The 24,044-nt window shown below is 43.8% G+C and overlaps 1 protein-coding gene across 4 annotated transcripts in view; it reads left to right on the top strand.

The window, feature by feature from the left end:
• SLC4A10 (solute carrier family 4 member 10) overlaps positions 1–24,044 on the top strand; it is a 293,099-nt gene that overhangs the window by 91,868 nt on the left and 177,187 nt on the right. For all 4 annotated transcript variants that reach the window (XM_083153947.1, XM_083153946.1, XM_083153949.1 and 1 more), the window contains exon 2: positions 10,833–10,914. In XM_083153947.1, coding sequence (XP_083010073.1) covers positions 10,833–10,914 — 82 coding nt within the window. The remainder of the gene's footprint in view (positions 1–10,832; positions 10,915–24,044) is intronic.

The raw sequence follows: 24,044 nt of genomic DNA, 5'->3' as shown, positions 1-24,044 counted from the left end.
TAACATCTGCCCCACCTGCAGTTCACATGGTTTTGTCCATTTGAGAAGGAATTTGCCTTTCAGTAGCTACAAAAACCTGCTTAATCTATTGGAATGCATTCCTTGTATTTCAGTGTATTAGTTACCATGAGTACATCCTGTTCCTAGGCCTTGACGTCACATTCCTGTCATTGCAAATTCTAATTTTCGTTATTACTGTTGATCGTTTTATACATTTACAGATATACAGGGTAGCACAGTGACACAGTGGTTAGCATTGTTCTCACAGCATTTGTATGTTCTCACCATGTTTGCATGTGTTTCCACCAGGGGCTAGTAGGCGGGTGCCGGACGCAGTCCCGACAGTCGGGATCCCAACAGTCATTTACCCGACGTCGGGATCCCAACAGTCATTTACCCGACGTCGGGATCCCGACAGTCAAAACTCCGATAGATGGGTGCCCGACGGCCACCGGTTATTCTCCCTCGGGTCCACGACCCTCATAGAGGGAGAATAGAATCGCAGCATGGCGAGCGCAGCGAGCCCGCAAGGGGCTTTGTTGTGCTCACCATGCTGTCTGAGTCCGGGCAGTCAAAATCCCGATGTCGGGCTAATGACGGTCGGTACTCTATACCACACCCCTAGTAGACTAAGGACCAATGTGAATGATTACCATATTCTATGTACAGTGCTTATGAAGTATTATTGGCATTATCGTAATTAATAAAAATAGATATCATCCAGTTGCACCGTCACCACATTTTACATCAGACTGTATCATTTTTAACATTGCTAACTACAATGTGTTGCATTAAGGCCTTGTGGTAGTCTACAGTCTGCATAGAGATTGAGTGCGGGATGCACTAAACGAAAAATGCGGAAAAAAAACAGTTATCGGGGTTTTACCACATTTTAAAATTATTATTATTATTATTATTATAATTTTATTTATAAGGCGCCACAAGTGTTTCGCAGCGCCGTACAAAGGAACAATACAGGGAGACAAAAACTTAGCATAACATTGAATAAATAACAAAAATACAGTACAAATTAAGAGCACCACAGTTCAATACACATTACAGCTTAAATGTAAGTAGTGAGGACCCAATCAACATACAACTAGAGGCTTGAGGCCAATGATGGAGATGAGTATGAAGATGGTCACTGAGTGTTGGAGTAAAGGAGAGCTGTGAGTGAGATGTGAAGAGAAGTGGGCTTTGACAACAGGAGGGAAGAGGGCCCTACTCGGAGGAGCTTACAATCTAGTAGGAAGGGGAGACAGACAGATTACAAGAGGTGCAAGCGAGGGGGTGGTGGTTAGATAGCAGGATGTAAACAGGAAACAGGCAAGGGGTCGGAGAACCAGCTGGTTTATGCAGTGGAAGGGTACGCTTTGATGAATAGGTGAGTTTTCAGTGCCCGTTTGAAGCTTTGCAAGGTCGGGGAGAGTCTAATGGAGCGAGGGAGTGCATTCCACTGAAGGGGTGCAGCACGGGCAAAGTCCTGTACTCTAGCATGGGAAGCAGTGATCAGGGTGGAGGAGAGACGACAGTCGTCAGCTGACCGTAGAGGGCGGGAGGGTGTATGAATGGAGATGAGGTTAGAGATATATGGAGCAATGGAATTAGAGATGGCCCTGTATGTGAGTGTGAGGTGTTTGAAGAGGATTCTGTAGGGGAATGGAAGCCAGTGCAGATTTTGTTGAAGGGGAGTAGCAGAGTTAGAGCGGCGGGAGAGGAAGATAAGCCTGGCTGCAGCATTGAGGACAGATTGGAGAGGAGCTAGTTGGGATTGAGCGAGGCCAGTGAGAAGAGCATTACAGTAGTCAAGCCGTGAGATGACTAATGAGTGGATGATCAGCTTAGTTGCACTCTGTGAGAGAAAGGGCCTGATGCGAGCAATGTTGCGTAACTGGAACCGGCAAGAATGGGCCAGGGCTTGGATGTGGGGTGCAAAGGAGAGGGAGGAGTCAAGTGTGACACCCAGGCAGCGGAGTTGGGGAACAGGGGAGATGATGGTGTTGTTAACAGTGATAGAGATATTAGTAGGGGGCATAGCTCTGGGTGGGGGAAAGATAATAAGTTCGGTTTTGTCCATATTCAGCTTCAGAAATCGCTCAGACATCCAGGTAGAGATGGCAGCGAGGCAGTTGGAAACTTGAGAGAAAACAGTGGGGGACAGATCAGGAGAGGAGAGGTAGATTTGGGTGTCATCTGCATAGAGGTGATATTGGAAGCCAAAGGAGTTAATGAGTGCACCCAGAGAGGAGGTGTACAGAGAGAACAGAATGGGGCCAAGGACGGAACCCTGAGGGACCCCGACAGGAAGGATAGAAGGTGGTGAGGTAGAGCCAGAGGCAGAGACTGAGAAGGAACGGTTGAAGAGGTAAGAGGAAAACCAGTTGAAGACTGTGCCAGAGAGGCCAATGTTTTGGAGTGTGTGGAGGAGGAGAGGGTGATCCACAGTGTCAAAGGCAGCAGATAGGTCCAAAAGGATAAGCAGGGAGAAGTGACCCTTGGATTTGGCTGACAGCAGGTCATTGGTGACTTTCACTAGGGCAGTCTCAGTGGAGTGAAGTGGGCGAAAGCCAGATTGAAGGGGATCTAGGATGGAGTGGTCAGACAGGTAGCTTGTGAGACGCCTGTAAACCAGCCGTTCTAGTATTTTAGAGGCAAATGGGAGAAGAGAGATAGGGCGGTAGCTTGTGGGAGATAAAGGGTCCAGGTTAGGTTTTTTAAGAATAGGTGAGACCAGAGCGTGTTTGAAGGGTGAGGGAAAGATGCCAGTAGAAAGAGATAGGTTAAAGAGGTGAGCAAGGTGGGAGCAGCCAGTGGGGGAGAGGGAACTGAGGAGACGGGAGGGGAGAGGGTCCAAGGGACAGGTAGAGGGGGGAGAGGATGAGATGAGTGAGCGGACTTCCTCAGCTGTAGTAGGGCAGAAGGATGACAGAGTGGGGTAGTTGGTAGGGGAGGATGATTGGGGTGGATGGGCTGCAGAGGGGGTATGGAAGGAGATATCTTGTCGGATTACCTCAATTTTAGAGAGGAAGAAGGAGGCAAAGTCAGCGGCAGTGAGGGATGAAGGGAGGAGGGGTGGTGCAGGGCGAAGTAGAGTGTTGAAAGTATCAAAGAGACGTCGGGGATTGGAGGAATGGGAAGAGATGAGAGATTTGAAGAAAGATTGTTTGGTATAGGAGAGAGCAGCGCTGTAGGAGGAGAGAATAAACTTGAAATGGAGGAAGTCTTCCAGAGAGTGAGATTTTCTCCAGAGGCGTTCAGCAGAGCGTGCACATTTTTGCAAGAATCTAGTTATTTTGTTGTGAAAACCCACACGCCGGGTTTTCACTGTGGGGATTATCCCCAGCAACGATACCCCATAGAAGCCTATGGGCTTCTTAACGTGACCCACCGCTGCCCCACACGGACCCCACCGTCCCGCACGGACCCCCGCCGACCCCCTCTCACCTGCATCCAGGCAGCAGAGTGCTCTGCTGCCTGGACCAGTGACCTCCTACTCCCTGCACTTTACATCCTCTTTCAGGTACAGGGAGGAGGAGAGCCCGTCCGCAGCAGCAGCATATGCACCCCCTTCCCCCCCACCTCCCGCAAAGATGGGTGCGTGCACCCAGTAAACACACACCCAGTGCATCCACATGCGCATAGCGCTAGCATCAGCCCTGTGCGAACTCAAGTGGGCCAACGAATGGACCTGGATAAGGTCCTGTTTGTGTAGCTGTCAGTGCGGCTGTCACTGCCGTGTGAGCGGTGGGGAGAGACTGGACAGTGCTGGAAGCAGGTAAGTATGTGAGAGTGTGTACTGTGTGACAGGGCTGGCTATTAAAGTTATACTTTTCTGGGTGTGTATGTCGTTATTTACACATTCTTTTTACAGGTGAACTACGAGACCCCACATGCTGGGCCTTGTAGTTCACCTGTATAAAGCAATGTGGCAAGGGGACCTTGAATAAAAAGTGTCCCCCTGGCTGTGGCATGACACGTGTTTTTGGAACCTGGACCAGTCCAAGAGCAAGGGACTGGTTTCAGAAATCTGGGGGACCCCTACGCTTTTTGCCCTCATATTTTTGGAACCAGGATCGGCTCAATGAGTCCAGGGCAGGGTTGCCTCTGGAAGGGGAATCCTACGCCTTTTTTTATTGTTAATTATAACCAAAAACTGCACATTACCATGTGTAAAAAAAAAATCACACGTGTAAATATTTGCACATTTCCATTACAAAAATGCGCACGTTTCTGGGACCAAAAACCATTAGGAATCAAATGCGAATTTTGGGAAAAATTCACACATTAGACATATGCTATAAATGCAAATTTTGAGAATCATTGTAGAATAAGAGATCGGGGAATTGGATTGAGGAATTGGGCAAGTATTTACAGCTGCAATACACGTACTGATAGCTGGTCTGAACCCTGAACCCTCCCACCTGTGTCATTTATGTCATTACCTGAGAGTTCCACACCTGGGGCCGGATTCTGAGTCATGTTCAGGATGTTTGAAGTGGTTGCGTTGTGCAGTATTGGAAATGTATTGAGCATTCCTGGGCAGTGACTAACAGGTGGCTACACAGATGCAAGGAGAGTCACTCTCTTTTAGGAGTGTCATAGGCACTGGAGGTCATACTCTGACAGACATTCTTCACCCTTAATGGGGCAGGTGCAAGTTTTGATGGTACTTCCAGTACTGTTCCACTCCAACCTACCCCTTGCTTCCCATGGCTGTATATACTTACCCTTTCACAGGTGGTCCTCTCCTCTCTGGACAGTGACTGGTTGTACCACTTTTAGACCGTAAATGTTGGGTCACACCTGGGATCGGGACACGGGTCTGTCCCGGGAGTGACCCGGCATTTGCGGTCTGAAAGCTTCTGCAGCGAAACGGCTCATTATTGGGTCACTGGAGTCAGATTGTGGTAGGGCTTAGTGGTGGTGCATCAACAGGGGGCGGAGGAGGAGGAAGCGCATGGAGCTGACACTGTATTAAAGCACTGGCTCCTCCATAGTGTGAATGGGACCTTGGTCACAGCCATGTTCAACCCTGGGGGGACACAATGCTCTATTCCTGGACTTTCCTCTTAATTCATGATTACCATCTCCTGTGTTGAAACACCTTTGTTATCAATTAATCTATTTAAAACACATGATGGTAATCATAAATTAAGATGTAAGTCCAGAAACCAAGCATTGTTTCCCTCCAGCAATGGGTCATGTTGGGCGGTATGTATAATACTGCTTTCACATCGCAAACTCTGCTCTAACCCGGTATTTGAAACCGTTTCTAAAACGGGCTAAACCCCTTTCACATCGCTTTGTGGAGCCAGTTTATTACTAGTTTATTACCGGGTTGGCGCCTTTCACACTGAACCCGGTTCACCCATAGCAAACAGTGTAATGTCATTTGCAAAGGACTTTTATGGCTCACATGTTTGTATTATAGATAAAAATAAACCTGTTTGTTGATGTTTATGTACTGGACCAATTACAAATGTCTTTATATGTATTAGAGAATCCTTTACAGTGCCAGTGATTTGCCTGGCAATTTCTGCCTCCCCTCTTATCTAAATCTCCTTCCCCTCCTCATCAGTCCATGAAATATGCCAACAATGCTTCTCCACTACTTCCAATGCTATCTCTCTTCTTTCCTGATTCAGGATTGTGTCATCAGGTAGGGAGACAGCCTATCACCTACGGGTGTGGGTTGTTAGGTCTACAACACTTAGGTCGACAAGCATTGGGTTGACACCACTAGGTTGACAGGCAGCAAGGTCGACAATGGTCTAGGTCAGTGGATGCGGCCCGCGAAAGGCTCATGACTGGCCCACCACTCAAACCTAACAAGCGGGTCATTGTGCCCTACTGTGCTGCCACTGAGGAGAGCAGGGATATTTCCCCCTCCCCCTCTCTGTGACCTTCTGCTGCGGGCTTCGCCCCAACTGGCGCGCACGCACTTTATGTGCCCGGAGAGATGTTGCAGGGCGCCTGGCAGACAACCATGAGGAGGAGACCGCACCGGTAGATTATTAACCTTCACTCCATATGGACCCAGAAAGGCCAGGTAGGACCCCAAATTTCAGAAATCAAAGGGTCCCAGGGACCCACTTTTTTGGCGGGTTTTCGCGATCACTGCCACGGTTGAGGACCCAGCCTCCTCCGCGGCAGTAGCACAGAGAAGGTATATGGTCTGGTACACTAAACTCAAGGACACCCCCTTTTGAGAGACCACACCCCCTTTTCCTGAGTGCGGCCCTCGACCATTTACTGGAAGTGTTAAGCGGCCCCTCAACTGAAATAATTGCCCACCCCTGGTCTAGGTCGACATGGATCAAGGTCGACATGTATCTAGGTCGACAGGACATTAGGTCGACCCAAGCATTAGGTCGACATGGGCAAGGTCGACAGTGAAAAGGTCGACATGGGGTTTTCACTGTTTTTTGACCCGAATGTCAACACAGTTGACATGGACACAGTTTGAGGTGCACCGCATCCCCCTCGCTACGCTCGGCACACTATTTTATTCTCACACCACGCCCTAGTGCAGGCATTCCCAACCACGGTCCTCAAGGCACACCAACAGTGCAGGTTTTGTAGATATCCAGGCTTGAGCACAGGTGACTTAATTAGTATCTGAGGGATTCTAATTAAACCATCTGTGCTGAAGCCTGGATATCACTAAAACCTGCACTGTTGGTGTGCCTTGAGGACCGTGGTTGGGAATGTCTGCCCTAGTGGATGGTAGGGCATGAAATACCGCCTGTCGGCACATGTCGGCTTAAAAAACAGTGAAAAACCCCATGTCGACCTTTTGACTGTCGACCTTTTGACTGTCGACCTTTTGGCTGTCGACCTTTTGACTGTCAACCTTGTGGTGTTAACCCAATGCTTGTCGACCTAGTTGCTGTAAACCTAATGGCCGTATCCCTCACGTTCTGTGGCACAGTCATGTGTTCAAAATACCGGTTCTGAGGCTTTCACACTGCAAAATCGATTGGCTTTGAACCATGTAGGATCCTTCTTTTAACATGGTTTGAATTACTGGGTTTATTGACCCGGTATGGAGCTTTCATACTGCACCTAGAACCGAGTTGACACGCTTAAAAATCGGCAATATACCGTGTTATAGCTGCGCTGTGAAACAGTGGTCCTTCTCACTAACCATGGGAGCCAGTAGAAGAGTGATGTGCCCCCCCCTGCTCCCATTGCACATACATGTAGGAGAGTGGACAAATATAAGAGAATTATTCTAGCAAAAAACGATTCAGGCAAAACTGAAAATAAAATGTACAATTAATTGGAATGACAAAAATTTTCTTTACAAAAGAAGACAAAGACCGTTTTAAAGTTGACTATCCCCCTTTATCACTCTGCCGCCTGTAGAAAGGATTCCTAACATCCCCACACTCCAGTAGGCAATTCCTGGCTGATAATTAAATATTTCCACTAGATGCAATAGGCCACCGAAGCTCTCAAGGTTTTTAATTAACTCCCTGAAGCCAAATGTGGTATTAAAAATGGAATTCTCTTTAAAACAAAATGTACAAAATCATAGGATAATTTGTCACTGATTAAATATTCTGCCTCCTTTTGGTGGAGGGCAAATACATTCATTGTAATATTACTGAAACAATGTTGTAGGTTTCTATAAAATGTTAACCCTTAATACTGCTGAGCAGCTGATGAGCTGCACTGATGCTTTTCCACAACATAGGACCATTGCCAGTGATTCCAGACCCCCATAGGGATCTCTGCGGTAATAGCTGTGCTGTACGGCAGTCCAGTGTTTTTTTCCCAGTAAAATTATATATCATTAACATTTCTATGGATATTGGTGATAATAATGGCTTCCATATTGGTTATCTTTATGTGACCTTGACACACTGACACTATGTTAATTTGAGATCTGCCCGATTATATGGATAGAGGAATCTATAGTATTGATGCAGACATACATCCCACAACATGACTGATACAAATTAACCTATACAGTTCTCTGTGTGTGTTAATGTGGCCATGCGTGTAAATATATGCTGTATGACAGTTGTTCTCATTTCCATTCTCCAAGTACCCACAACAGGTCATGTTTACAGGATTTTTATATGTGGGGAAAAGGGGGAATAATTATTGTCATTATTGTATTATTGTTGTCACGACCCTAGTCGGCGATTCCCCAGATACGACAATCTGAGAATCGCGGCCACGTGACACTTCTACTGAGTATCCCAAGCGTGTGCGTATTTCACCACGATTCCGCTTGCCACCAATCAAAGTAAGCTTTTTGGACTTAGTCCGCGACAGCTTTGATTCTGCCGACACACCAAATTATGAGTTACAGGGTAGCGCCCTGGCAAATTCGTCAGAGGCTTGGGCTGGAAAACAGCAGATACCAGAACTAATTATGACTTTTTAATTAAGTGAAAACACTACAAGGCTTACAGTATATTACAGAAAACATAAGTTACAAGATATATGATTAATAGGTAAGTCAAACGTAAAAACAGTTTCAAAATAAAACAAAATGGGAATAAAGAAACAAACCACTTCAAGGACACACAGCATGAAGCGGGGTTTGGAGTGGAAATCTCTCCGGATATTGGATCATTTCAGAGACAGGTATCGGACCCGTATCATCCCAAGGAAAATGAACAACATGTCTTGTGAGACACACACTTTTAAGATTGGCAAAAACACACACAATCACAGCCCCCACCTCAGGAATCTTCCTTGTCCAGGGGTTTCCTGAGGATATACCCAGGGGCTGGCTAATTGACTTCTCTTTTGAGGCTTAGCAATTTAGCCATTCAATCACCCCCTGAGGCCTCCTAATAATTCTTATCTCAAATAAGGTGTCAGTCTAGAGTTCTAAGGGAATTGCTTTTCTGACATCTCTTCTGGTCTGGGAAGACATTTGCCAGAGACCCTGGACTTCAGTACAAGTTTTATAGATGCAGGGGGGAAGCAGATAACCTCTGCTATCCTGTGGAGTTTTCATAAAAATACAGGATGAGTAGATAGCACACCATATCAGAAACAGTATTGTAAACAGAGCATGGACTTCAAAGGAAAGAGATCCCATCTGCCTTCCTGCTTCACCCCCCAGTCCTCCCAACCATCCAGGGCAAAGGCAGGTCACTTTCTCCATTACATTTACCATTAGGGCAGAATGGCGTGGTACAATTACGCTCCTTCTGGCGTAAAAATGGCGGTCGCTCATGACAAGATGGCATCCAATCATGACAATTGTAATTACTAAAATAGATTAACACACCTGCAGATTACTAAAGAAATCCAGAAAACATGACATGTTTGAGGTACTTGATGACTGGAATCGAGCATGTTCTGTATTATTGTAATCTATCAAATATTTGTGAGTTGAGAAAATTGGCGCAAACCCATCATCACGCACGTGTCCAATTCTCTCGTGCAGCTCATAAAATAACATTGAGCAGCAATGTCGCAAAAACAATGTTGCAAAAACACACACGAGCGGTTGTATCTGTAAGTCTTTCTCTTTCATTATATGGGTCTCATAAAGTGGTAGCAGACAGATATACTGTTTGCATATATAGTCTGTGAGAAAAATAAGCCTACTTATAGGTAACAATAATAATTTCTGGAGTATGTCTGAATAAGACAAGGATACACCCATCAAGGTGTGACAGAACGTTTTTAGGTTGTGCCGCTTGTAGTTTCCAGCCACCTTAGAAAGGTTGAAAGGTATATTTATCAAGTCCGCTGGGTGCCTACTTCTAGAACTTTTTGTATGTATATTATATGGTTTGGACACAACGCAGCAGCTGTTCACTTGTTTTCACCATGAGGATGCTGGCTATTTGTATAAATATATATATATATAAGTCCAAGGGAAATTATGGCACTCGAGCCAGATATAACTTCAAAAAGACATAATATATTAAATCAACGTTTCGGGGTATGAGCCCCGTCATCAGGACACATTTACTGCAGTGCTGGAGGTGTGTCCTGGCGAAGAGGCTCATACCCCCGAAACCTTGATTTGATACACTATGTCTTTTTTAAAGTAATATTTGCCTCTTGAATGTCATCATTTCCTTTGGACTTCTTTTTGTTTTCTATTCGGGCTCCAGGGCCAGCAGGATATTGATCAGTGAGTGCTGGCATATTTGGAAATCCGGATCTGCACATCCCTAGTGGAAATGAAGCAAAAGTTGACAATTTTTTTTGTCTTGATCATTTGTGTGTCTACCATGCTTATGTCGGCTGTTCAACTATAGACGTAGTTGACCTGTCTACCTTTTGACTATGTCAACCTTCTGCATGTAACCATATGGGATCCACTTCTTGACTGGAACCCTGTATAAGCATAGATCAAATTGTAACAGTTTGAATATTTTTGAATATTGTTTAGATATTGTTTTGCTACATTTACCTCTACAGAGATGGCCCTACATCCTCATGCTATTAGTACACATACTGATAAGCTAGTTTGCATTAGCGGAGACCCACCTTACTTCCACACATAAGCAGTAGTAAGAAGGGGACCATGGACTGGATCAAATGAAGCCTGAGTTGGTCGGAGGTGTAGATTCCCAGCTGAATTATTTTTTTTAAAATGGCTATCATTTATAAGATTTTACCATTGTCTTGGAAATGATTGCCACTTTTAAAGAATGTCCAAGTTCGATGGGTAACCTGCGCCTCCGGCCAGCTTGGCCTTCATTGCATCTGGCCCCATGTCTGCTAATGGTAGGTACATTATAAATAAATTTCTACATTTTAGAATAAAATGTTTGACAGTGTAAAAGAAAGTATCACTACTACTTGGAGACTGTAATGACCGAGTTGTTTTTCTCTTTATTTGGCAGAGAAACGATGAGGAAGCCGTTGTGGACAGGGGAGGAACACGTTCTCTACTCAAAACGCATTTTGAAAAAGAAGATTTGGAAGGTAAGATCAATGTGACATTTTATAAATGGCAATATGGGTTATATGCTGACAACGTGCCAGTGTGCAGCGACCTGTAGCAAGTAATTATCAATGGTTTTTGATCGATCTGGGTAATAGAAGGAGGAGCAGAAGTCCAACCTAGTGCAATTATTGTTATGTATCATTGTTAACATAACAACCCAATGATAAACTACAGTTGAAAGAGATGTCAGCAGTACACAATAAGCTCATAATACAGGAGGTTGCAGCTGAATGTGAAGTTGACATCTTTTATGCAAACAAAGGGAAATCAATACAATACAGATGACAGACCTGCGCATAAGCAATACGACGTAGGTACTGCACATGCGCAGACCCCAGATTTTTTTGGGCTGCTGCCGAGGCATCCTGGAGGGAGGGAGCACCTCCCAATGGGACTGCCTTGGGGACTGGCAGGTCGGACTTCCAATAGGAAGTCACTGCCAGTCACAGGAAGCCAGTGTAGTCTCTTGCTTGATTACAGTGGTGGATTAGACCCGGGGGGGCTGCAGCCCTGAAGCCCATAGGTAAAAACCGCCACTTTCACCTCACTTTGGCTCACTATCAGGAAGGTTCACAATGCATAAGGAGCCATTGCAATCATTCAACAATTAAGATAAAATAATATGACTGCAGAAATATTGATAATAATACATTTTCTAATTAAGAATCAATTAAAACATGTCAATTATAAAGTTTAAAAGTGTCAGAAAATATGTATCTGTCTGTCCTTCATAGGTAACTACATGGCTTAATTTGGGTAATGACTACATTATCCAACTTAAAAACCTGGCAGGCTATACACTGAAAAATCGAACCCCTTTTGAGCCAGGGCCATATACTGTAGCTTATATATAAATTACATTGATCTATTTATTTGTTTGTGTGTCTGTCTGGTTATGTATTCAGTTCCCCGTGCACCGTTTGGGATGAAACCAATGCAGCGTGATCCAGTTGTATGCTGCCAATGTTTTGGGGGGTTTGGGTCCTGGTTGGACCTCATGGTGGATTGAGTGGGTCAGAACATTGTCTCAAGAATCCTGTTTTGGGCCTTCCACCGGATGGATTTGGAAGAAAACACTGGAATCCTGAAAACATACTAGAAGCTTGGAGTCAGTTGGTCCTCTTGGCAAAATAGGTATGGTATAGATCAGAGACAATGTCAGTCATTGATCAACATGTACAAGTTCGACATTGACAAAAGATTGATACAAGCAAAAGGATAATGCGACAAAGTTCAACACAAGAAAAAAGATGGAAGACCTTGTACTGGAATGATTTGGAAGAAAACTTCACAAAGTGGTAACATTGGAGGATATACTAGGGTATTTGGGATTGGGTTCTCAGTCAGACTTCCCGTTGGTGTATGCTGCCGAGAACTTTTACCTGGTGAGCCAATTCTGTGCCTGCAACTGGATGGATTTGGATAAAAACGTTATTGAACTGTAATAACTAACTGAAATAACCATAATGGGTACTTATGTAGTATCTGGGCGCCCGATTTTGAAATCGGGTCGGGACGATCGCATCGCATCTGACCAAATCGCATGCGATGCGATCGACCCGATTTTCCATAGGATTCAATGTAAAAATGGTCCTGTTCATTTCCCTACTATCCAAGTGGGCATGGAGTTGGATATAAGCCTGAGCCCGAAGCGTGGGGAGCGCAGCGGATTATTTTGGTGACATGGAATACATTTTAAATAATCTGTGTCCCCTCGCGGGGCTCGCTGCGCTCACCATGCTTCGGGCTTGGTGGCTCGCTTCGCTCGCCACAGGTTTATATCCAACTCCATGCCCACTTGGATAGTAGGGAAATGAACAAGACCATTTTTACAATGAATCCTATGGAAAATCGGGTCCATCGCATCGCATGCAATTTGGTTGCATGCGATGTGATTATTGCATCGGGCGCCCAGATACTACATAAGTACCCCATAATGTAATGGCCTAAAATAACTGTGAATCAGTTAACAAAAATAAATGGCAGAAATGGAGGTGGGAAGACAAAAAATGTTGTGTACCAAAAAGCCTGATTACATTAGGAAAACTTTTAACCCATCTTGTAATAGAAACTGTGTGGATATGTAGAGCCCTGGAGCTGCAGTCCCCCTCTGCCTCATAGTTAATCTGGCTCTGAGAGCAACAGTCAGCTATTTACTGTAAGTAATGATTAGTTTGTCTTGTTATACAATCTCCATGGTTACTGTTGTGAACCCCAGACATATTCTTGTTGATGGGACACTCGAGATTCAATCGCTTGTTTCCAAAATGACTCCTTGGTCATAACTGAGAAAATCCATTGCATAAAACTTCAAATAAACAAGTTATTCTGAATTGAAAAGTATACTTACTGATATACTGCTGTGTAATATTTAATATACACACCCTGTTGGAAGAGGCATCACCAGGTCTAGCTGAAGCAGTGTCATTGCCTAAGTTAAAGAGGGCAGTATACCGGGAGGAACTAGGCTGCCCCAATACCTGCCTGCAATGTAGGCTCCTCCTCTATGACAGCCAGGTGCTACTGAAGAGCATCGTACTGGAGCACCCGGCTCCTGTAACTGTAGGGAAGCTGGCATTTTGGTGTCACCCTCTCCGATGGTGACACATGGGTGTGACCTGCACCCACCTTCTAATGCTACTGTCTGTTGGTGCATCGGTGCCTCAGTTATGACGACTCTCCAGGCTCTGAGCCCTGGAAAATGTTTAATATGTAGGCTGTGTCTAGGCATTCGGACAAGAGTGAATTGGCATTTAAAGCACAGCGGCTTTCATTATCATGAAATAACTTCAGTTGTTTTTCTTTGAATATGTTTTAAACTTTGTATTTCGGTACATGTTATTGCATAAATGTTCTGTTCTGTTCTATTCTATTATAGTAAATTGCATGTGTGGGACATTATCTCTGACACTTACTGATTTGTATATACACTGAAACAATGAGTTTGTCAAACCCTATACAAATGGCCTCTCCTCCTGAATGTTACAGTGACGGGTACAATCAGCGGCAAATGTCATATGCATCAGGAGTCTGGTTATTAAGGGGGAAATTTACTAAAGGAAATTTGTAAAAAAATAGGTGTATTTGTATCCAGAAATACCCTTATTTTTGACATTTACTATCCCGAAAATACGGCAATTCGTATTCGTATTGATATGCTATCAATACGAATACAAATTGCTGTATTTTCGGGATAGTAAATTTCTGGATACAAATACACCTATTTTTTTTTACAAATTTCCTTTAGTAAATTTCCCCCTAAGTCTCAGTTTGGTTTATTACAATTACTTTCAGCAATTCTGACAGATTATTTCAGATGAAATATATTTCTTTATGATTTTTTTTTTTTTACTAAGCCTTGGAAAGCGATTAACTACAAACCAATTAGCTCCTAGCTGTCATTTTTCAAACATCACCTGTAACATGGCAGTTAGGAGTTGATTGGGTGATACTTTATATCTCCCCCTATTGAGATCAGCAAACCCATCGTTTATTGGCAGTTGGTACTATTTTAGTCCAATTAATTCAAAAACATATTATGCCTTGATCAAACTTTAAAATCTTAATTTTTATGTCAAATAAAATCTAAAAAAGTCTAAAATGTATATTAATTTAAAACCTTTAAATATTAAATATCTCTTCATTTGTGAAGAAATCTATACGAATATGATGTTTTACAAAATTTCTATTTTCTTCAAGTGATATTCATATACTGTATGAACATTTAAAGTTGGACATGTTTAGGCAACCCCTCTCTATAGAATTGCTTTCAACATCTATCAAGTACAGTATGACAATGTGACAATTATTAAAAGCAAAAGCCCTGATTTGGATATGTACAAAAATGCAGACACAGCTGCAAATTTGTACAAGCAAGTGTGCGACAATATGCAAATGTTGCAGCTGGCAGATTTGTATTGAAACGCCCGCTGGTGTAGTCAATTGCATACAAAGATGCTACATTCAGATGCTCATTTAATCCATGGTCGTGTAGCATGGCCACTGGAAGGGGATACGGTCATTAGGTTGACCATAATTATGTTGACAACTGAAGTTCGACAGGCCTTAGGTCCACACCTGAAGTAGGTTGACATAGCTAACTTCGACAGGGTTCAAAGGTCAACACAAGCATTAGGTCTACAATGGCAAGGTTGACAGTCAACAGGTCGAAATGAGTTCTTCACATTTTTGTTTTGAGACAACTTTCATGCCCTACCATCCACTAGGGTGTGGAGAGAGAATAGAATAGTGTGCCCAAAGCATGGCGAGCACAGTGAGCCATGTAAGGGGATGCGGTACACTATGACGGTTTCCATGTCGACTATGACGACGTTCAAGACAACATGTTTTGAAAAACTCATGTCGACCTTTTGACTGTCAACCTTGCCATTGTCGACCTAATGCTTGATTCGACATTCCAACCCTGTAGACCTTAGCCTTGTCAACCTATTTCAGGTGTTGACCTAAGCCCTGTTGACCATCAGTGGTTGACCCAGTGATTCATACCCACTGGAAGTGAGATATCGGCGCCAGTAACATGCTCCAGAAACAATTGCAATATGATGTGTTTGAGTTTCCACACCCTTGTTGCCTCCCACAAACCGCCCCTTACTGTCAATCACTTTGCAAATAAAACCCCTCTGTAGGCCTAATTTGGGTTTGTACGCAATGGAGATTGCTTCTATGCTGCGATCATTATGCGCATGTGCCAAGATGGCGATGCAATCCCACTCACAATGAGAACTGACAGACAGGAAGTGACCGTTTGGAAATGTTAAAGGGGAATTTATGGTTAGAAAAATGTCATGGCCGTTTTAATGGAGTATATCCGCCATCAGCTGAGAGTTTGTACATGCGAAAACATGGCTCTTGCTTCGCTACTGCCATGTCCATTCTGCATAGCCATAGGTCTACCTTTAGCCTCAATATTGCTTGTTTTTATGCGTACAGGATGGCAATGTGTACGCAATTGTGAAGGAGTTTGCGATGGCTCCGCTAGGTGTCTCTATTTATTTCTGGATGGCAGTTCCACTTGCTAACATTCTGTGGTTTAGAAAATGGCACTTGCAATTGTACAGTATGTGCATACAAACATGAATTAGTGCCTGGGTCCATCATTTACTTTTTTTTTACGCATGTGACGTGTTAAAAAAATCTTATTTGAGAACTTCTATTAATAAGTTAGAATTAGTCAATCATTAAATTGAATTGAAACATTGTTTTATTTATTTTTGTTATTTAGAGGTAAATGAGGCCATCTGTCTCCCAGCTTTGATCCTTCTAATCTGTTTTTGTATTTGTATTCTTTAATATTTTTATTTTATTTTATGTAATTTCCGATTAGTGGGTGTGTATTTGCTGCATTAATGTATTAACTTCAAAAATGTTTCCATGTGTTGTTGTTTATATTAGTTGCTTATGAATAGTAAAACATTAAGCGGTCAAGACATGAAACCACTTTATCTATATACATTATATTATGTATTAGCACCCATGTTGCATTATGGAATTAGGATAATGAACAGTTATCGCTGTTTTAACATCACTGGATGAACGATTGCATCTTTAGAGGGGCCTCATAGTAAACACTTAAGCTGACCAGATTTGATTTATAGGGAAACTAGGACATCTGCTGACAGATGGCTGTGGTTTGCAAGCTACTGTGTTTATTTTCTGCCCATGCTGAAGTGATGCATTATGGGTTTTGTACAGTTTACTTCATTAAACCAGAATATCCAGTTGTTTTTTTTAATTACATATTTATGTGAACTAACCATCTAATATACAGGATGTAAATATACAGGATTATCCAATTAAGGTATCCTTTTCCCAGCATTGAATAAAAAGCATTATTATTCAGTATGGTGGCATACAGCACTTATAAAGAAGAATGCTACCCATAACTGGAAAGTGAGTTTTGGGTGCAGTTCACCAAGTTATTATAATATGCAAAAGTCCACGTACAGCGCCAGTATTGCTGAGATCTTAACATGTTTTGGCCCAGCAACTGAATCGATTTTAAATTTATTTGTTTTAAATTCTTGAGGTATGGCTAATTTCTGAATTAAGAAAAATCTGGTGACAAATTATTTTTGGTACTTGTTTCCTAGCAGGGCTCCCAGTTTTTCTACGTACGCTACCGTAGTGAAATTGCATCGCATCACATGGGCGATTTTAGAGGCGTGCGATGCGATTTGATTTTTTAATGCAATTTATTCACTGCTCTGTTGACCCAGGGGATTGCATCGCATCGCACCTCCGGCAAAATCGCATGCGATCGCATGCGATTTTATAGGGTGCAATGCCATGCCATTGCTATACACTTGTATGACATACAATGAGGGTTTTCTGACCCCCCCACTATCCATGCCACCATGAGGTGTGGCGAGTGCAGCGGAACGCGTCCTCCCGACCTATTCATACCCCCACTATCCACGTCAGCGTGGAGTTGTTTTTATATAGTGAGGCCAGCGCAGCGAGCCACCAAGCCCAAAGCGTGGCGAATGGACGGGGAATACATGTAAAGTAATCCGCGGCCGCTCGCCACACTTCGCTCGCCACACTATATAAATTCAACTCCACACCGACGTGGATAGTGGGGGTATGAAAAGGTCGGGAGGACGCATTCCGCCGCCCCTCGCAGGGCTCGCTCCGCTCGCCACGCTTTGGGTGGTGTGGATAGTGGGGGGGGGGGGGGGGGTGACTAAAACCTCATTGTATGTCATACAAGTGTATAGCTAATGGCATGGCATTGCACCCTATAAAATTGCGCTGTGATCCCCTCCGGCCAACAGAGCAGTGAATAAATTACATAAAAAATTGCATCGCATTGCATTGCATTGCATGGCACTAAAATGGCCCATGCAATGCAATGCAATGCGATTTTATTACGGAGAATAGCCCTGTACGCAAATAGCGTACTGGGCACCCTGCTAGGAAACAAGTACCTTATTTTTTGGTGTTACAATTGCTGAGAAACAAACAGGGCAGTTTTGCAAGAAAACATAAATGTATTAAAACAAAACCCTAATAATAACAACAGTATAGATTAGTATGAAGTATTAACAGTATGTTAGCAGTATTAATCAGTAGTAAATGTAAAGTAAGTACTCAACTATTGCGGAGAGGTGTTTCTCTAGAAGTGTTACTATGATTCCCACCCAATTCTGGCTATGCCCCTGCTGCCAGATTAGAACGGGAATGTGAATTGTTCAATTAAAATTAATAGAAAAAGGTATCCTCTTCCTTAGCACGCCCTCTCTAAAGGAGTACCCGATTAGCCACAATCTTTCTTCTCTGATTGACTGATGGTCATTATCGAGCTTCAAATCCCCATCTTTTCAGGAGAAAAAGTCCTGCAAACATAGGGGGGTATTCAATTCCAACCGGGGAAAAAGCAGCTGGTGCCTATTCTTTCCAGACAGCATTGAAGAGGCATCTTGGAAGAATGGACCTGACTTTAAAAGCTGTCTGGTCTGTTTTGCTGAGAACGGACGTGGATTATCAAGATCACGGCCGTTTACATGACCATGCCCCCTTTTTTGCTGATCGGCAAGCAGGCCATTAAATATCACCTGCTGATAACAGGCGAGCGCGTCGAGAACGGACGTCCCAACAGTCGTGACCCGGAATTGAATTTCCCCCATAGGGTATCATCCTTCACTATATGTTTTGGATGTAGCTACTCTTCTGAGCAGAAGCAGCTCTTTTAGTGGTTTATTTACTAAGATGGGAGTTCTATTTCAGATGGGATGTTGCTATAGGCAACCAATCAGATTCTATTATCTTTTAAACGGTTTTAAAGAAATAATTATTTTTGCAACCTAGTAGCTCCCAATTATGCTAATTGTAGATTATTTAATCAGTGGTGATTTCCCAAAGTGCATTCTTTAATGTTGTTGCACAACTGTAACTGAACCCACACAAAATGCCTTCTCCCCATCATTGACAGCCATCTTGCGTCATTGGACATGTGCACACTTCCGATTGCTGACATCATTATGAGCTTCCATAGTAAAAACTCAAACAATTCGGTACTTATGTAGTATCTGGGCGTCCGATTTAGAAATCGGATCGCATCGCATCGTATGCGATGGTCAAGATTTTTCCATAGGATTCAATGTTAAAATGGTCTGAGTCCATTTTAACATAGAATTCAATGGGAAAAAGGGGTCCTTTTCCTTTCCCCACTATCCAAGTGGGCATGGAGTAGGATATAAACCTGTGGCGAGCGTAGCGAGCCACCGAGCCCGAAGCGTGGCGAGCGTAGCGAGCCCCGTGAGGGGACACAGAATACTTTTTAAAAAATATGCGTCCCCTCGCCACGCTTCGGGCTCGGTGGCTCGCTGCGCTCGCCACGCTATATAAAATCAACTCTATGCCCACTTGGATAGTGGGGAAATGAACAGGACCTTCTTAACATTGAATCCTATGCAAAATCGCATCGAATCGCATCGCATCGCATCGCATCTGATTGTATGCCTTAAGGTAAGGCATACAATCACAAAATCGGCAGCCCAGATACTACATAAGTACCAACAATTCTTCCATGAAACTGCATTGTGCATGTTGTTATCTTACATAGTCATTATTTAAATTATTTTTTGGAGCAATTTGAATTGAGCTTTGCAAAACTTAATTTGTCGTTATTTTATACATTTTTAAACTGTCTATGTATTTTGTAATAACCATGTGTTACTCAGGCCCTTATTCTGGTCGGTGCGGATATATCCGCGTGCGTTCGGGCCGCCGATGTTTTGTGTCTGCGCATGTGCGAGCGGGGCGTACGGCCAAATCCCGCATGATATGTGGACACTCCGAAGAGGGGGTGGAGAGGGGCGTGAAGGGCTATTTGTGCTCATTACCATATGCATACGCCCCGCGTTCCATGGGCGTTCCCATGCAAACGCTGGGCGTACGTATGGTAATGCGGCCGTGACGCACATGTAGGGGGCGGACATATGACATCGCCGGATGTTAGCTGCCCGCCCAGATCCCTGCTTTTGCACGGAAAAATGTCCGTGTGGTCTGAGGTTGCGGGAGCTGGTGGAGCACTCGGTCCTGCATTCGATGGTCTGCGACCATCGAATGATGGGGGAGGTTCCCTTAGATGTAGGAGGCGTATTCCGTGTAAAAGACACGTGCGGTCCGTTCGGACAGCTTCTTACCGCGTACGGACGGAGTTGGCGATCCGTAAGGAAGGCGGGGTTTCGCACGCACGGTCCTGGCCGCATAATCGGATCCGGCCGCACCGACCAGAATAAGGCCCTCAATCTTCCAGCATCTTCTAATTTCAACTTTCATAATTGAATAGCGGTCTCTGGCCATATATAAAGACCACTTGCTTAAAATGATGAGTGTTCAGTCTTCCTAACCCTTTTCTCTGAGCAGCTTGTGCAATCTGTGGTAGGAACTTTCCTAATTACATACAAAATGAAACCAGATGGTATTAACAATAATTGTGCCCTTATAAGTAAAACATTCTCCAATTATCATTGTTTTTCGAGAGCACCTGCTATTACCAATGTGTACGGATTCTTGGAACACTGTTTAACTTGTGGGATGTTCATGCTTCATTAAACAAATCAGATTTTAATTAGCTGCATTATAAAAATGTACTTAAAACTCTATCATGTCCTTTTCTTTAACTTAGCACATGTTGTTTTTGGTGCCATCATCCTTGTTTTGCCACCAGTTATGTGTAACTCAGAATGCTTATTTCTTTAGATTAAAGACCAAAGCCAGATAAAAAACTAAGTGGGGCCCCTAGCAGGGTAATATATTTAAATGATGGGAGCTCTAGGTAAGCACTAATTAGTTACAGCTTTGATTTTTCATTGCAATTAGCTTGTCTGGATTAGTTGTACAGGTCGAGTATCCCGTATCCGGGCATCCATTATCCGAATTATTCCAAAAACTGTGGTTTTTGGAATCATTCGAATAATTCCTCCCCCCCCCCCTAACCCTCTTTTCATACTTACCAAGTCCCAGGGCGTCCACAGCAGGCCTCCGGCATCTTCTCCAGGGTCTCCAGTGGTCCCAGGAATGCATTGCGCGAGTGTGCGCGCGTGCCGGTGCAATGCATTCCCGGGACCGCTGGAGACCCAGAGAAGATGCCGGAGGCCTGCTGTGGACGCCCGGGGACTGCGTGGACGCCGAGGGACCACCAGACACCATCAGGGGACAGGTAAGTATGCCTTAAAAAAATTATTCCAAAAACCGAAAAATTCCCCTATCCGGAATGCTCGTGGTCCCGAGCATTTCGGATAGGGGATACTCGACCTGTATTACATTATTAAAGATAAAATAGGTTAAGTAATACCATCTTTGCCCAGTAGGTGGGCCAAGTTAGAAATAGTACATGAGTGAACATATGAGTTTACTCAATATAGAATGTACTGTAGTTGCTTGGATTAGTGTTACTCTAGAATCTGGTTATTGTGTATGACTGTGTGTAATACTCTGGGCCATAGTCTGGGATGTGATGGCATCATCTTGCCACCCTGCTTTTTGTAGCATGGCCAAATGGCTTCCAGGATCCCTGGCGATTCGCTGTCAGCTGATCATAGACACCATCAGGTGCCATTTAGCTAACTTACTGGGCCTTTATTAAAGGTGGGTCCAATTTATATTTACACACTATGGATGATGTTCATGCAATTCGTATGCTCATGCTGATGTTCATGCATTATCAGTAGACTGTGATGTACTTCAATCTCACTGTACATGTGTCAAGGTGCTGCTGTGATCCTGCTTGCAATGAGGATTTCATGGGAAAGGGGTCAGCAGGAAGTGACCATTTGTAGATGTTAATGGGGAGTGGTTGCAAAATTGCAGATGCGTCATCACAGTTTTTTAGTGTGCTATTAGTTGCACGTTCGTACATACAAAAATAAGGTACCTGCATAGCTACTGCACTGCAGTGATCAATCTGCATAGTCATAGGCCAACTCTTATACTCAATGTTCCTCATTTTTGCATATAGGCTGTGAATGTGCATCAATTCTTGGCTTGTTCCTGACAGTGATTCTAGTTCCTGATCCTAGCTTGTATTGACTTTTACTTCTGTTCTGATACTATCCAGTGTCCTCTTGTTCCTGTCTTACAACCCAAACTTACCATATTATAGTCTAATTACATCAAGGGGCAGGTCAGATGACATTCTGTAGTGGAGACCAAACTAAACCTGCACCAGCCCCTGTGAAAAACACACACACACACACACACACACACACACACACACACACACACACACACACACACACACACACACACACAGTACTGTGCAAAGTTCTACAGTGGAAAAAATGCAGCAACATAATAATGCATTAAAAAATAAAAGTTTTTATCAAGTAACAAAATGCAAAGTGAATGAACAGAAGAGATGCAGGATTTGTAAGGGTGTTCCAAATGCAGCCCGCAATCTTTCATTGTAATGGAACATTGGAGCAAAAGCGGGTGTGTGGGGGAGCAGTATGAGAACCTAATAATGACCCTGGACATTGATAGAAAAGATGGGGGGGGGGGGGGTGTAATAAGAGATTTTTTAGAATAAAATTAAAGATAAATAGATTGGACTGATTTTACAATGAAATATGATTTAATACAATACGGTATGTGACCACATGTTAGGAAACACATGCCTGGTATATATATAACTGATAGTGCACATGTTAAAATAAAATTAGCCCCACACAAAAAGGTTGCTAATAGGGCTGTCCATTCCTATGATGCCTCAGAGTGACTAGGGGCCAATAAGAGTCCATTAGGAGTCCATGAATAAGGATGTGATTACCGTCCACCTTAGTAGTAGGCCAATGGATCCATATATCTCCCAGAAGCTTAGAAGCTGGACACGTGATGCTGGAATGTTGTCCAAAGTAGGGTACTGTAATCCACAGCTGTGGCCAAGTAGGGAGGCAGAGATATCCTAGATATCCATTGGCCTACTACTAAGGTGGATGGTAATTACATCCTTATTCATTGACTCTTATTGGCCCCTAGTCACTCTGAGGCATCATAGGAACAGATTTATGTTTACACGCTATGGCTGCCCTATTATCAACCTTTTTGTGGGAGGCTTTATTTTAACATGCGCACTATCAGTTATATATACCACTCTTCCCTGTACATTAATGTAAATATTGGTCTTTTTATACACTGGATACTGCATACCTCTTAACGCTGTCCCGGCGGAAGGAAGCCTCAAGACCATGGGGCATGGCCTATGATCATGGCACTCTTGTGAGGCCACGCCCCTGTTTTCACCACCGCTGTGCACATGTACACAATAGACACTGTCTATTCAATGTACTTACAGGGGGGACGCCGACTTGTCCCCCCACTGTGGGACACTGCCGATCCTGGCTGGAATGTGGGACAGTACATAGATATGGGACTGTCCCACGAAAATCAGGACAGTTGGGAGGTATGATGCTGTCTGGCGTACACAGTATTATTTTTTATCATTATAGATGGTCTATAGAATACCTTAACATCTACCTCAGTCAGGGATCACCTTCCCATCACCTTCATCATCAACATCCTGCCTACAGTTATTGCTCCCAGTTTCTACATCATCCCAACATCCAGCCTACAGTTATTGCCCCCTGCTTTCATCATCACAACACCCAGCCCACAGTTATTGCTCCCAGCTTCCTACTTTCCTTACACCAAACTATCCCCACCAAAACCCCTGAGCGCCAGCACTCCCCTCTCCAACCCTCTCCATTGTATCACTAGGGGGACCGAGACTTCCCCCAAGGAGTGAGGGCTGCTAGGGGTTTTCCCTCTCCGAGCGCTGTGCAGTTTTCTGTTTTACCATGGTCCATTGTACTGATTGGGGACTCAGATTCCAAACACATAGCAACTCTTCTCTGTTCCTTAAATGGCATGATGTGACTGCCAATCTGGTAATCGCATTATGAGCCTGATTCAGACCTGACCACTGATTCGAAAATTTGTTAATCAAGGGGTTATCTAACAACTGCGCATGTGTACCGTTTGCAATGCGCATGCACGAACAGCAAAAGAAAACGTGTAGAGATCGTAAACTGAATCTCCCATAATTTGACCAATAGAGAGCCGGCATTTGGGGGTGAAAACCTGC

Source organism: Crinia signifera, chromosome 7 (assembly GCF_055691185.1).
Source record: "Crinia signifera chromosome 7, ASM5569118v1, whole genome shotgun sequence".
In the NCBI taxonomy this organism is placed as follows: Eukaryota; Metazoa; Chordata; class Amphibia; order Anura; family Myobatrachidae; genus Crinia; species Crinia signifera.
The sequence above is the reverse complement of the archived record's forward strand: the minus strand, read 5'-3'. Positions and strand labels throughout refer to the sequence as shown.